General features: G+C 44.4%; 1 protein-coding gene across 2 annotated transcripts in view; it reads right to left on the reverse strand.

Moving 5' to 3' along the window:
* SHROOM4 (shroom family member 4) overlaps positions 1–20,233 on the reverse strand; it is a 208,025-nt gene extending 187,792 nt beyond the window's left edge. Inside the window, exon 1 of one of the 2 annotated variants that reach the window (XR_011536267.1) lies at positions 19,830–20,165. Coding sequence is in view for 1 of the 2 variants with exons in the window: in XM_070606348.1 (XP_070462449.1) it covers positions 19,830–19,946 (117 nt within the window). In the remaining variant the exon portion in view is untranslated. Of the gene's footprint in view, positions 1–19,829 lie in introns of both variants that reach the window. The other variant, XM_070606348.1, reaches the window with a different exon arrangement.
* Between the last annotated feature and the right edge of the window lie 1,174 nt (positions 20,234–21,407).

The following is a 21,407-nucleotide window of genomic DNA, read 5'->3' on the forward strand; positions in this document are numbered from 1 at the left end:
TCCACATATGAGTGAAATCATACAGTATTCATGTTTTTCCATTTGACTTATTTCATTTAGCATAACACCCTCAAGGTCCATCCATGTTATCAGAAGCCATTTTTTTTATTTGGATGAAATGCAAAGAAGGTATCCAGGATTTAAGGCTGGAAGAGAAAGTAGGAGCCATATTATGGAGAACTTGAGATGCCAGACTTGAGGGGTTGGTACTTAAATCATAAATGAAGGAAGTTTTGAAAAATAGAGTGTCATAAAGGCAGACCAATTGGTGTCAGTTTATGGTAGGTAATTTATAACAACTCTAGCTACCTAACAATGCAAAGGGCTGGCTTGTGAGAGAGTGGTACCATCAATGGAAGGGTTCAAGCATAGCCTAGTCAACCAAATTTAAGGGTGTTATACATTTTAGGCAGGCAGTGGGTCAGTGTTGGCCAACCTGAATGGTCTCTAAGATTCCTTTCAACTGTAACCTGATTGAGGATAAAAAAAAACTGGGAACATTATGGAGGAAAGATTTGTGCAAGGCACTGCTAGGGGTATGGAGCCATAGCAACTATTCAAGTGAGAGAGGGCAGTACAGGGAGTGGCAATGGTGGGAGGTGGTAATATACTGTTTAGGAAGATTGCTGGTCTAGAATGTCAGAGCTGGAAAGGACAGCAGAGATCAACCAGTCAGTCCGGCTTCCTCGTTGTACAGACAGGAAAACGAAAATTCTCAAATAGGGAAAGTGACTTAAAAGGAGTGAGCCTAGAGGCAGGGAAGCCAGCCAGGAATCCAGAAATCTAGAAGTAAAGTAATAAGGGATTGGAAGAGGGTGGGAGTAGCAGGAATCGAAAGGAAGGGAGTAGATACGACGGCTATTTTGAAGGAAGGAAGAAACACTGACAGCATGTGGTGATTGATCGGATATAGGAGATGAATAAGCAGTGACTCCAAGATTCCAGTGCTAGCTGAGTGGGAGGCAGGAGGCCAAGGACAGATCCTGTTTGGCAAGGGGAAGATAACAAGTTCCGTTTTATACATTTTTGGGTTTGAGATAAAAAAAAGAAAAAATTATTCAAGTAGATATTGTCCATCAGACAGCTGAAGAGCCTAGAGCTTTGGTGAAAAGGTTAACGGCAAGAGATTTGGGAGTCATGAGATCTCATCATTGCTCTTTCTTGAGGGAAAAAGGAGAGAGAGGGAGGAAGAGAGGGAGAGAGAAAGAGATTGGAGAGAGGCAAAGAGAGCAAGCAGGAGGCTGAGCTCTGAGCCTCAAGGGATATCCACAGGATGGGGATGGAAGAGACGGTTGATTCACAAAGTAGAATGGAGAAATAGTGAGAGAGGGTGGAGAAAAAGGGTAGGTCAGTGTCACAGAAGCCATGCTGGCCAGCGAGGCTTTGAGAACATCAGAATGGTACATGGGAAACAATGCCAATGACTGGCAATACTAAGAATTGGTTAAATAATTAAATATAATATGACTTAAAAAAAGAAGTAGCCCTGTACATACTGATAGAGAAAGATTTCTGGTAAATGTGAGTGAAAAAAGCAAGATGCAGAAGATTATTTTAGTATGCATAAAAGGTAAGATAAAAAATTTAAGTTCACATTTGCCTATGTATGTATAGAGACACTCTGGAAAGATACATTTAAAAGAAAATCTAAGCACAGTGGGGAGTGGTGAACCTGGGTAGATAAGGGACAAGGATGAGCAGGACACTATTCTACGTCCACCTTTTCATACTAACTGGCTTTTGGACTATGTGGATATGTTGCCTATTCAACAAATAACTTAAAATATAAAATAACTGTGTAGAGAAGACAAGGAGGATGACGACAGTGAAAAGGCCAGTCCGTTTGGCCCTCAGGAAGACCTCAGTAGAAGCCAGATTGGAGAGGATCAGGCATACATAGGCTGTCAGGAAATAGAGACACTGAGCATGCATATATACAAGCATATGCTACACATCTATATATAATGCATACACTATCTTTGTAAGGGTAGACAGTGATTGTCTCTGGGAAAAGAAACTAGGAATAAAGAAACACTTGCCCATTTATATAATTTTAGTTTTGATCCATGAACATTTATGACCTATCCCCAAAATAACAATTTAAACAAATGAATTGTGTTAGGAAGGAAGGAAAAAAGGAAGGAAGGAAGGAAGAAGGAAGGAAGGAAGGAAGGAAGACCACTCTTCACTTAACAAAAATTGGCAGCAAAGAGGGTAAGTGAGACGGGTAGGTTTGTAGGGGCCAAGAGGGTCAAGTCAGGGTTTTTTGTTTATTGCGTCCCCCCATCCAAGTTTGAGAGGCAACGAGGGCATTGGGAAGAACAGGCACTCTAAAATCCAATAAGCTGAAATTTGAATACCAGCTCTGCCACTTACTGGTTCAATGAATTTTGGAAATTTCTGCATCTTAGAATAGGGACACTACTAAGTACCTCTCATACATTATATTATTTAATCCTGAGAGTTTAATCTATGTATTTAACAAGCTTCCCAGGAAAGCTTGGGAATGAGTGGTCTGTGTGATCCACTTTTCTCCAATGCTATGGTGCACAGAACCTGGTCACAGGAATGGTTAATAATGGTACAATAAAGAGAACATGAGGCACAGAAAAAGGGTTTTGAAATAAAACTCCAAAGTATAGTGGGACAAGCATAGGATTTGGGGTCAGGCAGAGCTGGATTCAAATCCCAGCTCTACCACTTACTGGCTTTGTTACTTTAAGAATATTGTTTGACTTCTCTGAGCCTCATAGTTTTACATCTGTAAAATAGGAATACTACCACTTAATTTACAGTAGCGATGAGAAGATTAGAGATTATGCATATAAAATTCCAAGAACATAACTGACATTTAATTAATGGTAGCTTTGATCATTCCCGCCCAGAGTTAAGGCTCCCAAGCACATGAAAACAGCAATGCCAATTTCCTACTGTGCGCTTTCATTCCCTCACCTCTTAGAACCAGCGCTCAAAAAATAAAAGCACATTAGCTATCCCTTTGATTTTTCAAGCACCTATGAGGTCACCCAAAGAATTCTCTCCTGCCCTTTGAACTTTTAATTCATTCTCAAATGATTTACTGGCTGCCTGGCCTCCAAATGACCATGCTAACAGTTATGTCCTTCCTCTCTGAGGCTCTGTCCCTTTGATATCAAGAGTGCCCCTGATGGAGTTTACCATTCCCACACTCTAGCAGCATGCTTCCAAGACAAAATTTTCAACTTTTATGGACCTTAATGGGAACAGCAGTAAGGAGAAAGCTGACATTCTCTGCTTCTCCCCAAAATGCCTGCAAAGGCTGAAACATCTCCTCTAAGACTTTCTCAGATTGTTCGTATTCCTTTCAAACTTACTATGTGATCCTGATAAGGACAAATACTTCCTGGGGTCCCTTTCGAGGCCTGTTCCTAAAGTTTGCTCCAGTGTGTCAAACTCTCCAGCAGGAGTCTGGGCAAGAACAAACTAAAAGAAGCCCCCACAGTGTGTCTTTTAAACCGTCATAGTACTGCCACTGTAAGTTTCAGTCTGCTCTCTTTAGAGCCTTGACATAACCTAAGTGACTTCTGCAGGGACAGTTAGCCACCAATTAGATTAGACTCCAATAGGAAGGAGGACACAGACAGTTCTTTCTGGCCCTTTTCAGCATTCCCAGCTTTGAGTAAAATAGTGAGAAAAGGAATGTCATGGTCAAATAATGAGGACACTTAAGGCACTGGGTATAAATACCAGACGGTGACTCACATCCAAGGCTAGTCAGACAGAACACGTTAGGGCTTGCTTAAGCAAAAGTGAAAACACACACACACAGACACACACACACATACAGTATGTTCACATAAAGCTATCTCCTTTCAGCTGAAGCAGTGAAAACATCTGAGTCAGGCAGAAGACTCACACTATACCCTCCCCAACACATAGCAACAAGAGGGGTGGCTGCTGTTTTAAGAGTTTTACAGTAACACTTCCGAACAGCATGGGGAATGCTGTAATCATCAGCCAGCAGGCCTCTCCCACATGCAAGCCTCAGTAACACAGCTTACACACAGGAGCTGCAGCAGCAAGAAACCCAACTGTTGCAAACCAAACTCCAGGCAGCTCTGGGACAAGCAGGTAAACATCCCCACCCTCCACTGCTGCCATCTCCCCTCTCATCCAGGGTTGCCTTTCACCTGCACCACTATTTCCTTGTAAGTGTTCCCCCTGTCCCTAGCTCACATGTGTGTGTCATTCAAGGCTCACCCCACTTACTAGGTGTCACAGAAAGACTAGAAAACTTGGTTAGTATATCCAGCTCTTCAAGTCATGTCCTCTTTCTAATTTGGGATTGGGAGTGGAAAGGGGAAAATTACCAATTATCGAGTACAAAATTTTTGCTTGACTCCTCCAGCAAACCACTATGAAGAGTCTATTCTGTGCTCTGTGTTAAGGATGGTAAAGATAGAGAAGATATACCTATTGTCCTCTAGACAATTTTGGTCCCACAAGCCACACATAAGGCAGCCAAAGTATCCAAAGATTTCCACTGAAAAATCAGAACCCCAGCATTCCACAAAGTGAGAAATTACTTCTACCAGGAACAGACTGAGATGATGCCCTTGAGGCTTAGAGTTTGGGCTTGAAGGTTAGGCCTAACTGGGAGGGGCAGAGAAGAGAGAAGGCCTTCCAAGTACGCATTGTGAAGCTGAGCCCCTCAAGGAACATCAGGATGGAAAATTTGGAGGCCAGAACTTCCCAGGTGTGTTTGGTGTTTAGAGAGGAAGTCAGTCTGCCTGAAAACCTGGGTCCTGGAAGGAGTGCTAGAAAGTAAGACTAGAGCCAGATGGAGAATGGTCTATAACCAGGCTAAAGTAGTTTGGGCTCTATTTTATAGGTAGCAAGGAACCATTAAATAATTTGAAGTGGAAGGGAGGGCATGATTAAAGGGAGGGAACCATTGAGGAAGCCACTACAAGACTGTAGTTGTTCCAGAAAGAGGCTTCTTCTGCTTGTCCCAGCTCTTGCAAGATCCTCCTTCAAAGCTGCCCTCTCTCTCTGAGCTATTTCAGGGCTCATTACTATGCATCTCTTTTAAGTTGGGTGAGATATCAATGACATTTCTTATTGTGAATGAAACTCCTAATGTTGGACTGATGTTGATTCAGGAACTTAAAAAAAAAAAAATAGTACAAGTTTCATCCAAATCTTCCAGTTTAGAAAAAAGGAACTATAATACATCATTTCTGTTTCTTTCTTCTTTTTTTTTTTTTTGAGGAAGATTAGCCCTGAGCTAACATCCGCTGCCAATCCTCCTCTTTTTGCTGAGGGAGACTGGCCCTGAGCTGACATCCATGCCCATCTTCCTCTGCTTTATATGTGGGACGCCTGCCACACCATGGCTTGACAAGTGGTGAGTAGGTCCACACCCAGGATCCAAACCAGTCAACCCTGGGCTGCCGAAGTGGAACGTGTGAACTTAACCAATGTGCCACCGGGGCTGGTCCCCATCATTTCTATTTCTGTAATAGCATTGGTTGGCTTGGCCCCTGGGGTCACTGGTCTCTCCTAAGATCCCAACAGAGGAGCAAGAGGAGAGAGAGAGAGAAAAAGAGAGAGAGGAGGAGAACTGCCAGCATAGGGCAAAACCTGATTGTCAAGTGTTTTTCTGGGGCCTGTTCCAGATCACTGTCACTTACAGACTTAGACTAGAGCTCAGCCCTAAATTAGGGCTTCAACTTAGAAGCCAGGATGGGAGGTGGAAGGGCCCCACCTGGGTCTTAGCAGTGGGAATTAACTCTCCCTGATCCTTAATTCTTTTCGCTTTCATTAGTGGCTAGAAGGGGAAAGGGATGTAACCCGAACCCTAATGCGGCTGAGAAGGGCTAAGAGCCAAAACCTTCCTTAAGTAGATACAGTATGTGCAGGGTCTGGGCAGGTTTCAGAACACTGCACATTTCTCCAGCCAAAGGCATGGGAAAACATGAAAATTACATATTTAACCCTTTACATCCAGAGGGGGAGAGTATCATCCTTCCACCAGCGCTCACATAGCAGAGAAGTTAGCAAGCTGGCTCCTATAGAAACCAGAGCACTCGGGTAGTCTTTTTCACAAAAATACCCCCAACAGCTAGATATTCAAATCAATTTCAAATATAACTTACAAGCTATTTCACCTTGTCAGAGAGAAGAGTTAGGTAAATGAACTCATGTACCCATTAGTCTTTTGGCAAGAAGTGAGTTTTGTCTACAAGGAAGTAGGGAGAGAGTGAATAGCCCAACTTCCATAGCACAAGCATCTTTATGACATTCTGAATTAGAGTTCTTCACCATGCGGAAAAACGGGTGATGCTGCACAAAGAAGTAAGAGATCTAGAAAGCAAATCTAAGGACAGCAGTAGGAGAGGGATTAGCAGACCCGTCTGCACACAAAGCTAACCTTTCCTGAAGATTTCATGTAAGTGTAAAGGGCATCAGGGCTCAGGTTTAGCGCAAATAATCACTCCAAATTTGCAAAACACTCTTAATAATAAAGTGATGTTTTCCAGCCAGATTTGGAGCAAATAAATTTGTGAAATAAATCCCTATTTCCTCCTTGTTTTAATCTAAAAATCACGATGAATGTATGGTAAAAACACCACTGAAGGCATTCAAATCATGCTTTCAAGTTTAACAATGCTTTTTCATAGGTCACATTTAAGAACCAATACTATTGTAGAAATATTGACAATTAATATTACTACACTATGAAGAGTGTAAAACTGCTAAGAAAAATGCAATACAGACTTGAAACTTCAGTGGTTTGAGGTTTACCAAGCCTCCACATTTTGATTTTCATATAGAGAAAACAATCCTTAAACATCTTGGCAAGTCAACTGATGTTTTTTAGCAGTCTCGAACCTTTTAACATTTCAAGCTTTATGTCTGAAGTTTGGTGTTTTGACAGTTTCTTCTGTTTTTCGTTTGTTTGATTTTTGGACTTTCCCATCACTTAAAAGTACTAACTTAGACAGAAAGAACTTCAGCCAGTAGCACCTCAGGTGACTAAGCATCCCTCAGATTGGAAGAGATGGCAAGACAAAGCTATGACCAGAAAAGTACACTAAATAACAATACAGGCCTGTTCCAAAGTCTGGTGGGGCATGAGATTGTCTGGCAATTAACTCATTTCCACAACAATAAGCAGATTTAGTAAACTGTCTGTGTTAACCATTATGTTACTAAAATAATGATTTGTGGTTTTAACTGATCAGTGGCCTTAAGTAAACAGATCCTTTTTTCAAACGGGCTATGGGACTTCTTAACTTGACTGTCCTACAGACACCTCGGTTTCAGAAGATCCAAAACTGAACTAAAACTGGCTAGCCCTCCCAATCCCCATCACCACTTAGAGACTTCTAAATTAGAAATATTGGATTCATCTCTAACTCCTACCTCTCCTTCATTTCCTCAGATCCAAATGGTATGTATTACCACTAACCTCTGGCAACTTGCTAGTATATAACAACAGTCAGCACATTGCCAAGATGACTGATTCCCTCAAAACGCCCCTTCCTATTGATCAGTTCAGGTCTTTCCTCATGGAATCACTTATGTGGCTGGTACTGTACTGTGATAGGTGCTGTATTTTTAATACATTAACTCTAATCCTCCAAAACAATGAAATGGCTACCTACTTCCAACCTGAATCCATTCTATAGCCCAGTTTTCTTGGTTCTTCAGAATAACTGGCTCAAATCCATTCACCTTTATATCCCATTACTCTGCAACAATCTCCACTGACTCATTTATCCAGACACACAAGCAGTATGACACTGGGCAAGTTACCTAACCTCTCTATGCCTCAATTTCCTCAGCTGTAAAATGGGGTTAATAAATGAGTTAATATCTAAGTTAGAAAACCAGTGCCTGGCCCAGGATATGCACTATGGAAGTATTTGTTTGAAAACAAAAGTGACATTTGTGGCGCTCTATGCTGGTTTCATAGGCCATAGGAAGAATATCTCTGCTCCTAGAACAGGTACAATTTAATGAATGAATTAATAAGTGAATAAATGAACAAACAACATATACCCTGCTATTGGGGAGCTCATGCTGTTACTCAGTTCATCGTGGAGTGAACCAACTAGCCTCAGTCTCCTGTCTGCGTCTTTAGGACATGCACCACTTGCACTAACTGGAATGGATGCCTTTCTTGTTCCGCAACCCACCTAAGTCCTATATATCCCTCAAGGCCTAGCTCCAAATTCTTCTTTTTTCCACAAAGCTCACCAACCCTATCAGCCCACAATGAAATCTCTTCCTGCCGAATAAATGTTGCTCTTAAATCCTATCCCATGGCTTCAGCACTTAAAGGTTTTTGTTTCCTGGGCTTGCAGTAGTCCCTCTCTTCAACAGAACTGTCATTTCCAGGGAACAGGTCTTCTATGGTGGCTATCTCTTGAAGTCTCTAGTTTAGGGTTAGGCACTTTACAAAGTGCTCAACAAATATGTGTTGACTGGTTGGTTGATTGATTGATTGGTTGGTTGGAGGCTGAAATGAGAGCTCATAGGTAGGAACCAAACAAGGTTTACCATAGCCTTTCAAATTGCCTGCTGTTCAGACACTAGCCAGAAGTCATCCTTCCAACAGCATCAGACATCACATTAAAGGTGTTCTGCCATTTCAAACAACTCTCAAAGATTCGGTAACTGCATACACTTCATTTTTAATAAGGAACACCTGTGGAATGCTTTTTATTTCTTTCTTAAATCACATACATATCTACTATTTATATGAGATAAAGGATAAAATCAATCTCCCTCTCTACTAAAAAAAAGGGCAAGTTTATTTTCATTTTGCAAAAGAGGAAATTGAGATACAGAGAGGGAAACGACTTGCTCAAGGACATACAAATAACGAGTGGCAAAGCAAAGACTGAACTTCATGTCTTCTCAATCTAAGTTCATACTCCTTACCCTGATTTGAGATTTAAAACAAAACAAAACAAAGACCTTCCTTTGACCTTGATCCCTGAGGGGCATGTATTAGTAATATTACCAGTTTTTGTACTAAATTACATTTCTCTCATTTCTTTCTCTCTCTATCGTTCTCTTTCATTTTTCCTCATTTCTCTTATTTCTCTATCTCATTTCTCCCCTCCCCCACATTCTTATCCAGTTCTTTTTCTTTCTCCTTCTTTCTTTCACCTATCTAAACAAGGTATTGTAGAAACCATCTGGGACTTGGAGTCAGAGAGAAGTAAATTTGAATGCTAGCTCTTCTATTTATTGTGTGACTTAGAGTTTGTTATTTAACTTCTCCTGAGCCTCAGTCCCCTCATCTGCACAAAGGGGACATCAATACCAACCTCAAAGAGTTACTGTAAAAATTAAATAAGAATATATGAAAAACACCTAGAAGCAGCAGTATTTGCCAAACAGCAGGTCCACTACCTCCTCTATCCGACCATATCTAGGTCTTGACCACCCTTCGGGTTCAAGACACTGCTAAGATGCAAGCAGTCTACACTGCCTCCAACCAGTGAGGCACATCCACACAAGTGGAGTATACAGGGACCTGCCTGGTCTACTTTTCAGCCTGTTGTCTTGATACTCTCTAATTGCAAATGTAAATTAACTCAGAGCTCCAAACTCTCAGTGAAGTCCTCCAAAGAACATAAGAGTCAAGACCTGATGCTTACTCAGCCCCGAGGCTTCAATATGTCATCGCTTATGCTCTCAGTCAGATAACATGCCATCAAAAGCTGCCTACATGCAGAAGTTTTCACAGGAGCTTTTACTTACATCAAACACAAACAAAAAGAAATAAAAAACAGCAAGGCAGCCAGACAAAGACAAGGCTTTAGCTTGTCATCTTCTCATAAGCAAAGATAGGGTTGCAGCCATGAGACTCTACTCCTTTTCCAGAATAACTAGTTGAACCAGCTTTACTCCCAGCTCTACCTATCTCAGCCCCAACCCCTCCCCCAAAGGAAAAATCAATTTCTGATGGACCATAACAGGCAGTATAGGAGACCCATTCAAAACTTCCCTGCCAGAGGCTCAGGAAGAGAGATGACCATACAGCTGGGAATCTGCCAAGTGGCATTAGGGTGGGGGCCAGAAGACACCACAAAGGGTCTGTCTGTCACTGAACTTAACCCTTGATCCTGTCAAATTAGTCCCACCTCTTGCATTCCTCTCAGATGTAACATTAAAAGACTTGAGTGAAAGTTAACAGACCATGCCGCATGCCGTCCCTGAGAACATACCAGGAAACAGCCACTTCTGGAAAGATAGGAAGTAGTAGTGTGGAGAAAAGCAATGCACTGTAAGAACTCCCTGCTGTCAGTTAGCCTTCACACTTCCTCAGCCTAGACCAAGCAAGGATCTTGGAGCTCTTAGCAACCCTTCAATAAAGCAGAAGCTTGCCCCATGAAGAGTCTGAAAAGAAACAGAATGGTACAGAGAGGTGAAGTAACATGCCAAGATTACTCAGCAAGTTGATAAGAGAGTATCAGAAATGTGACAAAGGTCCTATCCTCCACTAAAACAGGCTAGAGAGAGAAAGAGTGTGAGAAAACTTCACCCTGATTTGGTTATCAATTTGATGAGTGTTTGCAAACTTTATCAACCTTAACTCTGTGAGCTTCTCTCACCCCCCACCGGAAGCATGGCTTAGCCAAGAGGGACAAAGATGGTATGGCAGACTAGAAGGGCCCACCGTGACCAAAGACGAACAAAAGTTGGGTTTTGGACAGAAGGCAGGGCAGCCAACGAATGAACAACGAGGCAATGGCACTTGAATGAGACAGTCTAAAATGTAGGCCTCAAGCAACTGGCGGTGACGGGTAGGGGCTAGGAACCAAAGACTAGATATGAAGAAAGGGCAGCCTGGATGCATGGAAAATGTGTCTCTGTTGCTACTAGGCAGTGCTCACTCTGTGACATGGCATAGTCACAGACTTGCACTAAAAGAAGAGGGAGTGGAGGTGAAGTCAAAGAGGAGGGGTTAGCTTGCTGAGAAACCAAGTCATCTTGATCTTTGCAACTTCACTTCCCAGCCAGGATGGCTATGTGCCCAAGTAAACATGTCAGTGTGATGTGAGGAAGAAAGGTTCATCCCTTGTAAAACTAATGCCTAAGACGATCTTTCCACTTGGCCTATTTACCCCGGAGAGGGCAAAGGGGTGTAATAAAACAAATCTCTACCCCATCCCAGTCCTTGGAACACAATCTTTAGCCAGGAAAAACAAAATCTCAACTTCTTCATGAATGACTTAGTTGAAGTCTGCCTGAAGGGCGTATTTCAGGGGGGCATCAGGAGACAAAATATTGGCTCCAGAAAAGCTGAATGAAAGTGATCTAGGTACCAACATAAGCAAAATAAAAGGGTCACTTGCTGATTACAAGATAACTCAGGTAAATCTAAAGTTCAGTTTTGGACAGAAATTTAACTGTGCATACACTATGCACACACACACACACACACACTTCTGGTCCTAGCATCAAGGATATAAGCACCTGGAGCACTGATATTAGTAAAACTCCAAGCCCACCCAGATCTATTTAGCAGAGATGTCTAGAGCACATTGTGTTAGTGAGGTATGTTTCCTGGACTTCCGCTCTCTATTTCATTCTCTCTTTTCTTCCTTCTTCTCTCTATTCTCCTCTCACCCTTCAGCAATAAGGAGGATTACGCTCCACTCCAATGCACTCCCTGATCAGGGCTTTGGTAGGAAGAAAAGGGATTTGCCCAGCTCAGGTGACAAACTGGTGGATGTGAGGGCATGAGAAGATGAGGCTGGGGTACAAGACCTTCAGCAGGAGTGAGTCTTGCAGATATTGCAGGTATAGACAGAAGACCTCAGAACCCAGGGATGGCAGCAACAGGAGGGGCTTTTGCAGTCAGTGCCAGAGGCAATGTGCAAGGAGATGAATATCTGACAGGGGTTGGGGATGGGGACGGCTGTATCTAAATTCCTTCATAGGGGTTCTATAACTTGGAGACTGTTTGTACGTTACATATGGTCAACATCTTCAATCTTGGAGACACTTATTTTTCCCAGAAGGAGAAAATTAAGTTTAGAGAGGTTACTTTCACAAATTCCAAGCCAGCACTTGGTAAAAAATAAAATAAATCTGACGTTCTGGAGTTCTGACTTCCATTATTCACTATTCATTAATGCTGCCTCCTTCTTCTATTATACAAATTCCTTCTCTGTAACTCTTTGTGTAAACATATATGCTCCTTGAAGCTGGGGCTTATGTTTTCTCTCTCATCTCCTTTAGAACACTTTTCCCAAGGCTGGCCTTGGCTAAGGGCAATTCTAAATAAATAGTAAAAGATAAAATGTATCCCTCTGAAATCTATTATGTGGCTATCCCAGATGCCTACCTAGAGGCCTTGAGCAGGTATGACTTAGCAGCAGCACAGGTACTTCCACTAAAAGATTTTGCTTGACAATCTACAGATTCAATGCCATCCCAAGCAGAATCCCAATGACATTCTTTACAGAAATAGAACAAAGAATCCTAAAATTCATATGGGGCAACAGAAGACCCCGAATTGCTAAAGCAATCCTGAGGAAAAAGAACAAAGCTGGAGGCATCAAAATCCCTGTCTTCAAAACATACTAGAAAGCTACAGTAATCGAAACAGCATGGTACTGGTACAAAAACAGGTGCACAGATCAATGGAACAGAATTGAAAGCCCAGAAATAAAACCACACATCTATGGACAGCTAATCTTCAACAAAGGAGCTGAGGGCCTACAATGGAGAAAAGAAAGTCTCTTCAACAAATGGTGCTGGGACAACTGGACAGCCACATGTAAAAGAATGAAAATTGACCATTCTTTTTCACCATTTACTAAAATAAACTCAAAATGGATCAAAGACCTGAAACCATAAGGCTTCTGGAAGAAAATATAGGCAGTACATTCTTTAACATTGGTATCAAAAGGACCTTTTCGGACACCATATCTTCTCAGACAAGGGAAACAATAGAAAGAATAAACAAATGGGACTTCATCAGACTAAAGAGCTTCTTCAAGGCAAAGGAAAACAGGATTGAAACAAAAAAACAACCCACCAAGTGGGAAAAAATATTTGCAAGTCATATATCCGACAAAGGGTTAATCTCCATACTATATAAAGAACTCACACAACTCAACAACAAAAAATGAAACAACCCGATCAAAAAATGGGCAGGGGACATAACCAGACATTTCTCCAAAGAAGGTATATAGACGGCCAATAGGCACATGAAAAGATGCTCATCATCGCTGATCATCAGGGAAATGCAAATCAAAACTACACTAAGATATCACCTTACAGACGTTAGAAAGGCTAAAATAACCAAAACAAAAAATAACAAATGTTGGAGAGGTTGTGGAGAAAAAGGAACCCTCATACACTGCTGGTGGGAATGCAAACTGGTGCAGTCACTATGGAAAACAGTATGGAGATTTCTCAAAAAATTAAAAATAGAAATACCATATGACCCAGCCATCCCACTACTGGGTATCTATCCAAAGAACTTGAAATCAGCAATTCCAAAAGTCCCATGCACCCCTATGTTCATTGCAGCATTATTTACAATAGCCAAGATGTGGAAGCAACCTAAGTGCCCATCAACTGACGATTGGATAAAGAAGATATGGTATATATATATATATATTTATATATATATAATGGAATACTACTCAGCCATAAAAAAGGATAAAATCGTCCCATTCACAACAACATGGATGGACCTTGAGGGTATTATGTTAAGTGAAATAAGCCAGATAGAGAAAGACAATCTCTGTATGACTCCACTCATATGTGGAAGTTAAACATGTAGACAAAGAGAACAGATTAGTGGTTACCAGGGGAAAGGGGGAGTGGGGGTGGGCACAAAGGGTGAAGTGGTGCACCTACAACATGACTAACAAACAATAATGTACAACTGAAATTTCACAAGGTTGTAAACTATCATAATCTGAATAAAAAGTTAAAAAAAAAAAAGACTTTGCTTGACATAGGGTCTTTGTATGGCATGGACTTCATAAAGAGCCAAAGTGCTCTTCAGCTCTATTTTTTTTAATGGTCCTACTCAATTCTGGCCAGACTTTCCTCAGTTATTGTATTAAGCTGTGGGCTCCAGAACTCAAGAGGAACGTGGACAGGCTAGAGTGTGCCCAAAGTGGGAGGAGGAAACAGGAGCGGAGGCTGGATCTCAGATCTCGTAAGAAACAGCTGAAAGAGTTAGGGCTCTTCAGCCTAGAAAAGCGAGATAAGGGGATATAGTCTTCGTCTTTGGACCTCCCAAAGGTTGTCCTAAGACAGAGAAAGCATTCTTCTTCTGCATGATCCCAGGAGGTAGATCTAGGACCCATGGATGGCAGGTAGAGGGAGAATGATTGCAGCTCAACTTAAGAAAAAGGTGTCCACAGTCAAAACTCCAACAATGAAATGGATTGGCTAAGAAGGGAGTGAGCACCCCCACGACCAAAGGAAAACAAGCTCAGGAATAGTGCACGAGAGGCTCATGGACTGGTTAAGATTAAGACCGAGTGACTTCCAAAAGGCCCTCCTCACTGTGAGAGTCTGATTCTAGGTTTCCTCCAAGAACAGCATTAGGTTAGCAGCCCTGAGTTGTCTGCCCTTTGGTGCTTGGTGAGGGACAGGGGGTATGGGGCGGGAGGCAGGTAGTAAGAGAAGCCCTTTACATAATCTCTGCTGTTCTTCATTAACTTTTCTCAGATGGGTCAGCATCTTTTTACCCCCTGGTTCTGAAGAAGCCTAACTATAAAAACTGTGATGTTCCCTCCAGACAATCACTCCATAAACACCAGTCTCAAGTCTGAGTCTCTCTTTTCTCTTTAGAAAAATTCCCAGGAGGGAATTAGGCAGAGTAAGGGGGGAAATCATTTTAATCTTTTTAAGGGACAATGTTCAAGTGTCTTCCAGTTGGAGTTGAACTATTTTCTTTGTCTGAGTTTTGGGAGAGGAAAAAACCCCTAACAGGTTTGGCCTTTTTCACTTCAGGGAGCACATGTGTGAATCTCAGTAGGGTGCCAGGTGTATTATGACAGCCCAGCAGGCCCAAAAGTAGTGTGTACCCAAAGCTCAGCCAAGGGTTACCGGACACATACCACCCGCCCTTCTTGCTCTACCTCCCTCCAACCTTCTTTGTATCTCTCTTGGATGGATTCCTAACCCATGTCCTCCAATACCTTCTACTTTCTGGAAGAAGGTAGTAGTTGGGGAACTGAGGCCATAGACTTCTTTTCTGATTCTAGAGGCAGAGATGAGAAGGAGATTCATGTAAGTAACCAGGCTGGACTAAGTTCCCAAGAAGTATACCCCATGAAGTTCCCTTCGTAATGCCAAGCCCTGGTCTGGGGGTGGGTTCAGCCTGTAACACAGCTAAGAAAGTTTCACAGGAAGTATTGTTTCTTGTATGACACTACCTCTGCACCCAACAAGAACTCAAAATCACAGCCAAATTTACTGCCTGCCAGATGACAGCCTCAATCTGACTTTAGTCTCGAAATCTCAACTGCCTCTCTGTGTGCTTCTAGAAATAAGGTCACAGTGGGGATGGGGGAGGGGCTAAAAACAACTTAAAGAGCATGCCCTACCATCTACCTAGGCTAAGGACAATAAACAGTATTAGTCTACCCAATTCACTCTTACATCATCTGTGATAATAAAGATGCGGCAGGTAGGCCCTCATTTTGCAAATAGAGATTGGATCTAGAAAGAGTAAAATGACATAGCAACATCAGTGCACACTAAATGGAGGAAGTGAAGCTTCTTTTTCTTCCAGGCTACTATGCCACCAACTCTACTTTGTTCCAGGGTGGCAACTAGCCCCCACTGTGCCAGATGGAGACTGCCACAAAAAACAGGCCAGGAAAAGGGCAAATATGTAAAAGGACAAAAAAAACCCTGTCTTGTCCTCCTCCCCAATTTTACTCCTTCTCCTTTTCCTGCATCCCCACACTGGTCTCCACCCTTTCTTTTCTCCACCCTCAGCCAACCTCAGGGCATATTTCCAAGAACTCAAAATGAGTATAGGAACCTTATGCTACAGCTCAGCAACTCTCTCTCTCACGTGTGCGTGCGTACACACACATGCACGCTCACATACGCACACAGACCCTACAGGAGGATACAGTTTGAATCCCTGAGGCCTGTGAGAGGCCATATTCAATGAAGAATCATTGGTGCCAAAACCTTGGAAAGATCACCCATCCCCAAAGAGGATCTCATCCATCATGGGGAGTCAACTTCACGGATGACTGTCTACACTGTAGTGGGGGACCCAGAATCTGATTAGAAGACAGTCCCCACTTCATCCAGACAGGCCCCCTGGGTCAACAAGGTAGTATAAGACACTAGCCAAAGGAATTAATAACACCAAAGTCATGAGCCAAATTCCCTTGAGGGTCATGCTTCTTTGAGAATACCACAATGTATGGAGAAATCATAAACCATCCCTTAACACTTGAGATAATCAATAGCAGGGGTTTTTTTTTTTAACATTTCCTCTTTCTTTGTCACTTGGTTATCAGAAGACTATACCAGTCTCCATAACTTGGGCAGCTGAATTCTCCACATTCAACGAAATCACAGGAGCCAGTAGGAATTGATGTTTCCTCAACCTGATCATTTCCTGGTTCTTCCATGACAAATATGAAGTAGACTTTCACACTCCACGCATTCTTTTCCCACTAATCACCTTTTCTCAAATTCCTCTACTCCTAAGATGTCTCCACCTTTCCACAAGCTATCTCCATATCACCCAGACCCAAATCACTTTTGGGTTTTTTTCCCATGACACCAAAGAAGGTTCTCCAACATTCCCCACTATGATTCTTGCACCTTACCTCTGTCTCTGCCTGACCTGAGATCATCACAAGTGATCTAGAGTTATCAAAACAGTTCTCTCCTACTCCCTGAGCCCAGATTCCATCAGAGAGTGTCTGCACCCCAGTCCTCATCTACTGTGGAACCACAGGTTGGCATGGAAAGGATCACTGGGGTGGGAAGCTGCCAAGACTGGATACGTCCCTGAAAGGTGTTGCTCCATGCCCCTTCACAAACTGCAGAGCTACCAGAAGAATCAAGAAACACTCTAAGCAGTAAAAAATACAATAGACTGGGATCCTACCTCTGACTCAGGAGGCAAGATGCTCAATGCATCACAACCTCAGTTTTTTCATCAGTTTCTCTACAACCTTCAATGACTTCCTCACAGAGTGGCTGTAAGAGGCTAATGAAATAAGGGATACAGAAACACACTATAACCAATAACATTGTATGCAAACAGAACAAAGCCTCACCTTCCTTAGTCCAAACCTTCCCAGGACAAAAGGGCCAGAGCTAGCATAAAGGATTGGCTACTAGACTGTCCTAGTTTTATTTAAAGGCCACCCACTTGAACCTCATTGTAGACAAGGGGACACCTTAAACCCAGGAAGGGCAAGTGATATACCTAGGATCCCAGAGGTAGCGAGTAGCAGAGCAAGGATTAGAACCCAAGTTTTCAATCTGCCAGTCCAATTCTTTCTACGCCCTTCTATCCCATTCTCACCAGTGTGTGCAGACCAAGACTATTTTCAAGAAGAAAGCTGTGTTGTTCTGAAGCATAAGGAGAAATAAAACTAAGGCAGAAAAATGAAAAGGGGATTAATGAAATATGCCACAGAGTGTCTTGGCAAGAAAGAAAAAATTACAGGCAACCACTGTACTGAAGAAAATACTATGGTCCCTTTATACAATGTTGGGGATAACCAAGTTATATATAGCTGACTTTTACTGTAAGGAGCCAGGCTATCTGGGAGGGATGGGGGAAAGGCTTTTACCCCCTGCATATGCAAATGCATGTAATAATGAGCCTTCATATAGTAGGGGTCAACTGTACATCCAGTGGAAAGGGAATCATTAAAAGGCACCCTGCCTCTCAACACACAAGTCACTTCCTCAACAGCTTGGCCAAGGAAACCCTCATCTACCCTCAAATAATCCCCCAGCCAGACCACAAATTGCTGGCTGCCCCATACTTAGTAACACCCCCTGCCATGCTCTCACTGGCTCACAAAACAATCCAGGGCCACGGCAGCAAGCCCTCTCTGCGGCGCCTCTCAGGATGGGTCAGACCTGGGCAGAGGTAAAAAAGTGCCCTAAAGCAGGTTGTCTAGGCAGACTGTGTTGATTCTGTGGGTGGTGTAAGGAGAAAAAGAAAGGGAGGAACTGCCAGACCATGGAGGGCTGCATAGCCAGCTGTGACCTTGGTGGAAAGAGTGGGGAGAGGAAGAGTTTGATTAGAAGAAATTCCCGAAGGCCAGTATTCTCCTCCCCAAAGAGGTTGTTTGAAAGTGTTTTTGTTTAAAAAAAAAAAGAAGCTTATTACTCTCTCCAGAGAATACTGGAGGGAGAGTATCTTAGGAGGGGGTGTGACAGTGGGTGACAAAGGCATCTCAGGATGATTAGAAATACATGACTAGTACAGAGGAAAAGGATGCGGGATGAAGATGTGGGCTGCTAATTGGTGCTTGGGGAAACTAAAGATCCGGGCTCTTTCTGATAGCCCCACAAAATTTAGCCTCAGTACACCTCAGACTGCTCAGGCTGCTTGGTACACCTCACAGCAACACGGCAGGGTTACTAAGAGTGTGGGCCCTAAGGCCTGAAGAACCCCTACGCTCAGCAGCTCCAGTGGAAAGCCAAAGCAGGACAGGCTGGGGGCGGGGGCATTCGCAGCCCCCTGCTGAGATGTGACCAACGTTAAAAAACCAAAAAAATAAAGTGACATTTGTTCCCCGCTAAGAAGCCACATTTTTCTATCTCAAGCCCAAACTCACATCTACAACCTCAACTGCCATTTGAGGAGGTTGGAAGAAGAGCTTTTCAGATTTGAGCATTAAACAGAAACAAAAACAAAAACAAAAAAAATGGCATAAAGCTAGTGAAGTTCGATCACTTGGCAATCTGGCGCCTCAAGGTGAGTCGTCCTACAAATCTCTCTTCCCAGTAACAGCCCCAGCGGCCCCCACCCCCCACCCTCAGCCCCAGCGGAGACGGCTCGCTTTGGGGGTTCTGGAGCACTCTGAGAGCTACTCTCCCCTGTCCTCAGCCGCAACTGGCTTCCAGCAGATCACAGCCTCCTAAAACAAACAAACCCTGGCGGCGGCGGCAGCAGCTCCAGCACAGCTGCGCTCCATGGCGCAAAAGTTTCCTCCACCGTTCTCAACGTGCAGGAAATCTCGCCGGCGCTGAGGCAGGACTCCGGAGAGAGGGAAAGGCCGAGCTGAACTGGCAGCAGCAACGCCCCGCCGGCTGAATGGATGTGCGCGCGTCCGGCCGTGGGAAGTGAGGCTGACGAAAGCCACCAATGCCTCATCTCCGTTCCCACACCAGACCCTCGCCCTGCAACCTGCCCCGGCGGGACGGCCCGCCGGTCGACGCAGGGCCAACGCTGCTAAGAAAGGTGCCAAGCCGCGTTGCCTGTCCCATAGGGGCGCGGGGACTTCCAAGGTGAAACCCCCAAAAGCCACCACTTCCTCCAGCTCAAACTGAGGGGAGCGGCGCCCCGACGTCGGGGGAAGCTGCCCCAGAGCCCTCCCAAATGTGTCTGCCCGGAGGGCTCTAGCCAGAGGCTAGCCGTGCTCTCATCCTGTGCTCCCGCCACCCTTAAGGGGTGTCTGCGCATGGGCTGGCGGCAAGACCTCTCCCTGCTACTAATGCTCCACAGGGGGGCTTTCACCCCCAGCCCTGGCCAAGTTTCAAAGTTGGTCTGAGGGCCCCGTCCCGCGGCAGCCTGCGCACCCGCTTGCCCATTCAAAGTTGGGCACCGCTGGCACAGAGCCTCCAGTTCTTACCTTAGACACTGTGAGCGGTTCGCAGTGTTCCAGACCCCCCTTAAGGGTGAAACCCCAGGGCGCCCCCCCTTGCAGCTGCACAGGGACGTACTGGAAGGACCCAGGCCGGTTCTCCATCCTCCGCTCGGCTCAGGCGCCGCGGGGCTCCTTTTCCGCGGGGGCTATGTTGCCTCCGCCCCCAGCAGCTCCGCCACCATCGCCCTCCAGCGCTACGCCACCCTGCACCGCCCTGCTCCGCCTACTCTCCCGGCTGGAGACGCTCGGGCAGTGAGCGAGCGCAAGGAGGAAATGACACGGAGCTGGAGAAAGGGGGAGAGAGGGGGAAAAAGGAGAAGGAAAAAAAAGAAAAGGAAAGAAAGAAGGAGAGGCGGAGGGATAGCGCGTAATGGACATGAAAACGGAGCAATGGGGAGGGGCAGTTACTGGGACCTCGCCTATAGGATCGCTGGGGAGTGGGAGCGAGGCGAGGCCTCACATCAATTGTTACATTGTTTCATTCAAGCAGGCCCCCCTCTTTGGTCCTCCTCCTTACTGCCGGGTTCCCCGCCCCTCCAGCCAGCACAGGCGAGGGGAGGTGAAAGTCGTTAGTGTGGATGGCCCGCGTGGCTGAGTGGGCTGAAATGCTGTTTTCCCCTGTTAGCGCATTCGTGTTTCTCTGACTGCCTTTTTCTTCTGAAGGTCCCAAGAACGGGGTCCTGGGAGGGTTACAAGGCTGCTAATTTGTGGACCTTGCCTAGAGGGTTGGAAAATAAAGCAAGCAGGCCAGCGAACACAGTGGGGCTGTGTGTGTAGACTGCTCTGTGTGTATGCGCTAGGTGTGTGGGGTCATTATGAAACATTGCCCCGGAGCATAGTTTAAATAAAGAAGCACTTTGAGGATGCCCCCTGCCCGGGCTCAACCGCACCCTGGCTCAGCGCTGGCATCTATGAGTAGCACTGTGCTTGTGTATGTCCAAGTCATCTGGAGTTCCTGGCACGGCCTTGCACTTGCCCCTCTGAGATGACCAAGCCGGGAATCAGCAAACTCCTAGCAGACTAGCAGCATTGTTTCCACTCCTCAACAAATCTACAGGAAAGAGCATCCATTGATAAGCTCGCCAATTGACAGTGTTGTGCCTTTTGGAAGAATCAGCTTTTAGACAGGGTCCAGAACATCTCTGCTCATCTGTTCATGCTTAAGGCTGTAGTTTCTGAGCTGGGCTTTTAGAACAGACCGAAAAAAACACACCCACAAATACCCACGGTAATAGTCTTGAAAAGTGAATCTGTTACTGAAACTTACACTGATCTTTCAGTCTTGACCTGGGCTACCTTCTCTCTCGGAGGTGTTGTCTCTGGAGCCACATGCAGGCAGTGAGTTTTTAAAGGACCTCACACTAACAGGAAAAGTTTGAACAACTCATTTGTGACTCAAAAGGATCTTCCCATTCCCTCTTGCCTGCTTAGTTTCTTGCTCTCTTCTTGTGCAGCTTCTTCCTCATTGCCAAGGAACACACTGTGGCACCCTTCCTTCCACAGTCAGCTTTCTGCAGACAAGGTGTCCACTCTCTGCTTCCATTTCCTCACCTGTCACTGCCT

Source organism: Equus przewalskii, chromosome X (genome assembly GCF_037783145.1).
Source record: "Equus przewalskii isolate Varuska chromosome X, EquPr2, whole genome shotgun sequence".
NCBI lineage: Eukaryota > Metazoa > Chordata > Mammalia > Perissodactyla > Equidae > Equus > Equus przewalskii.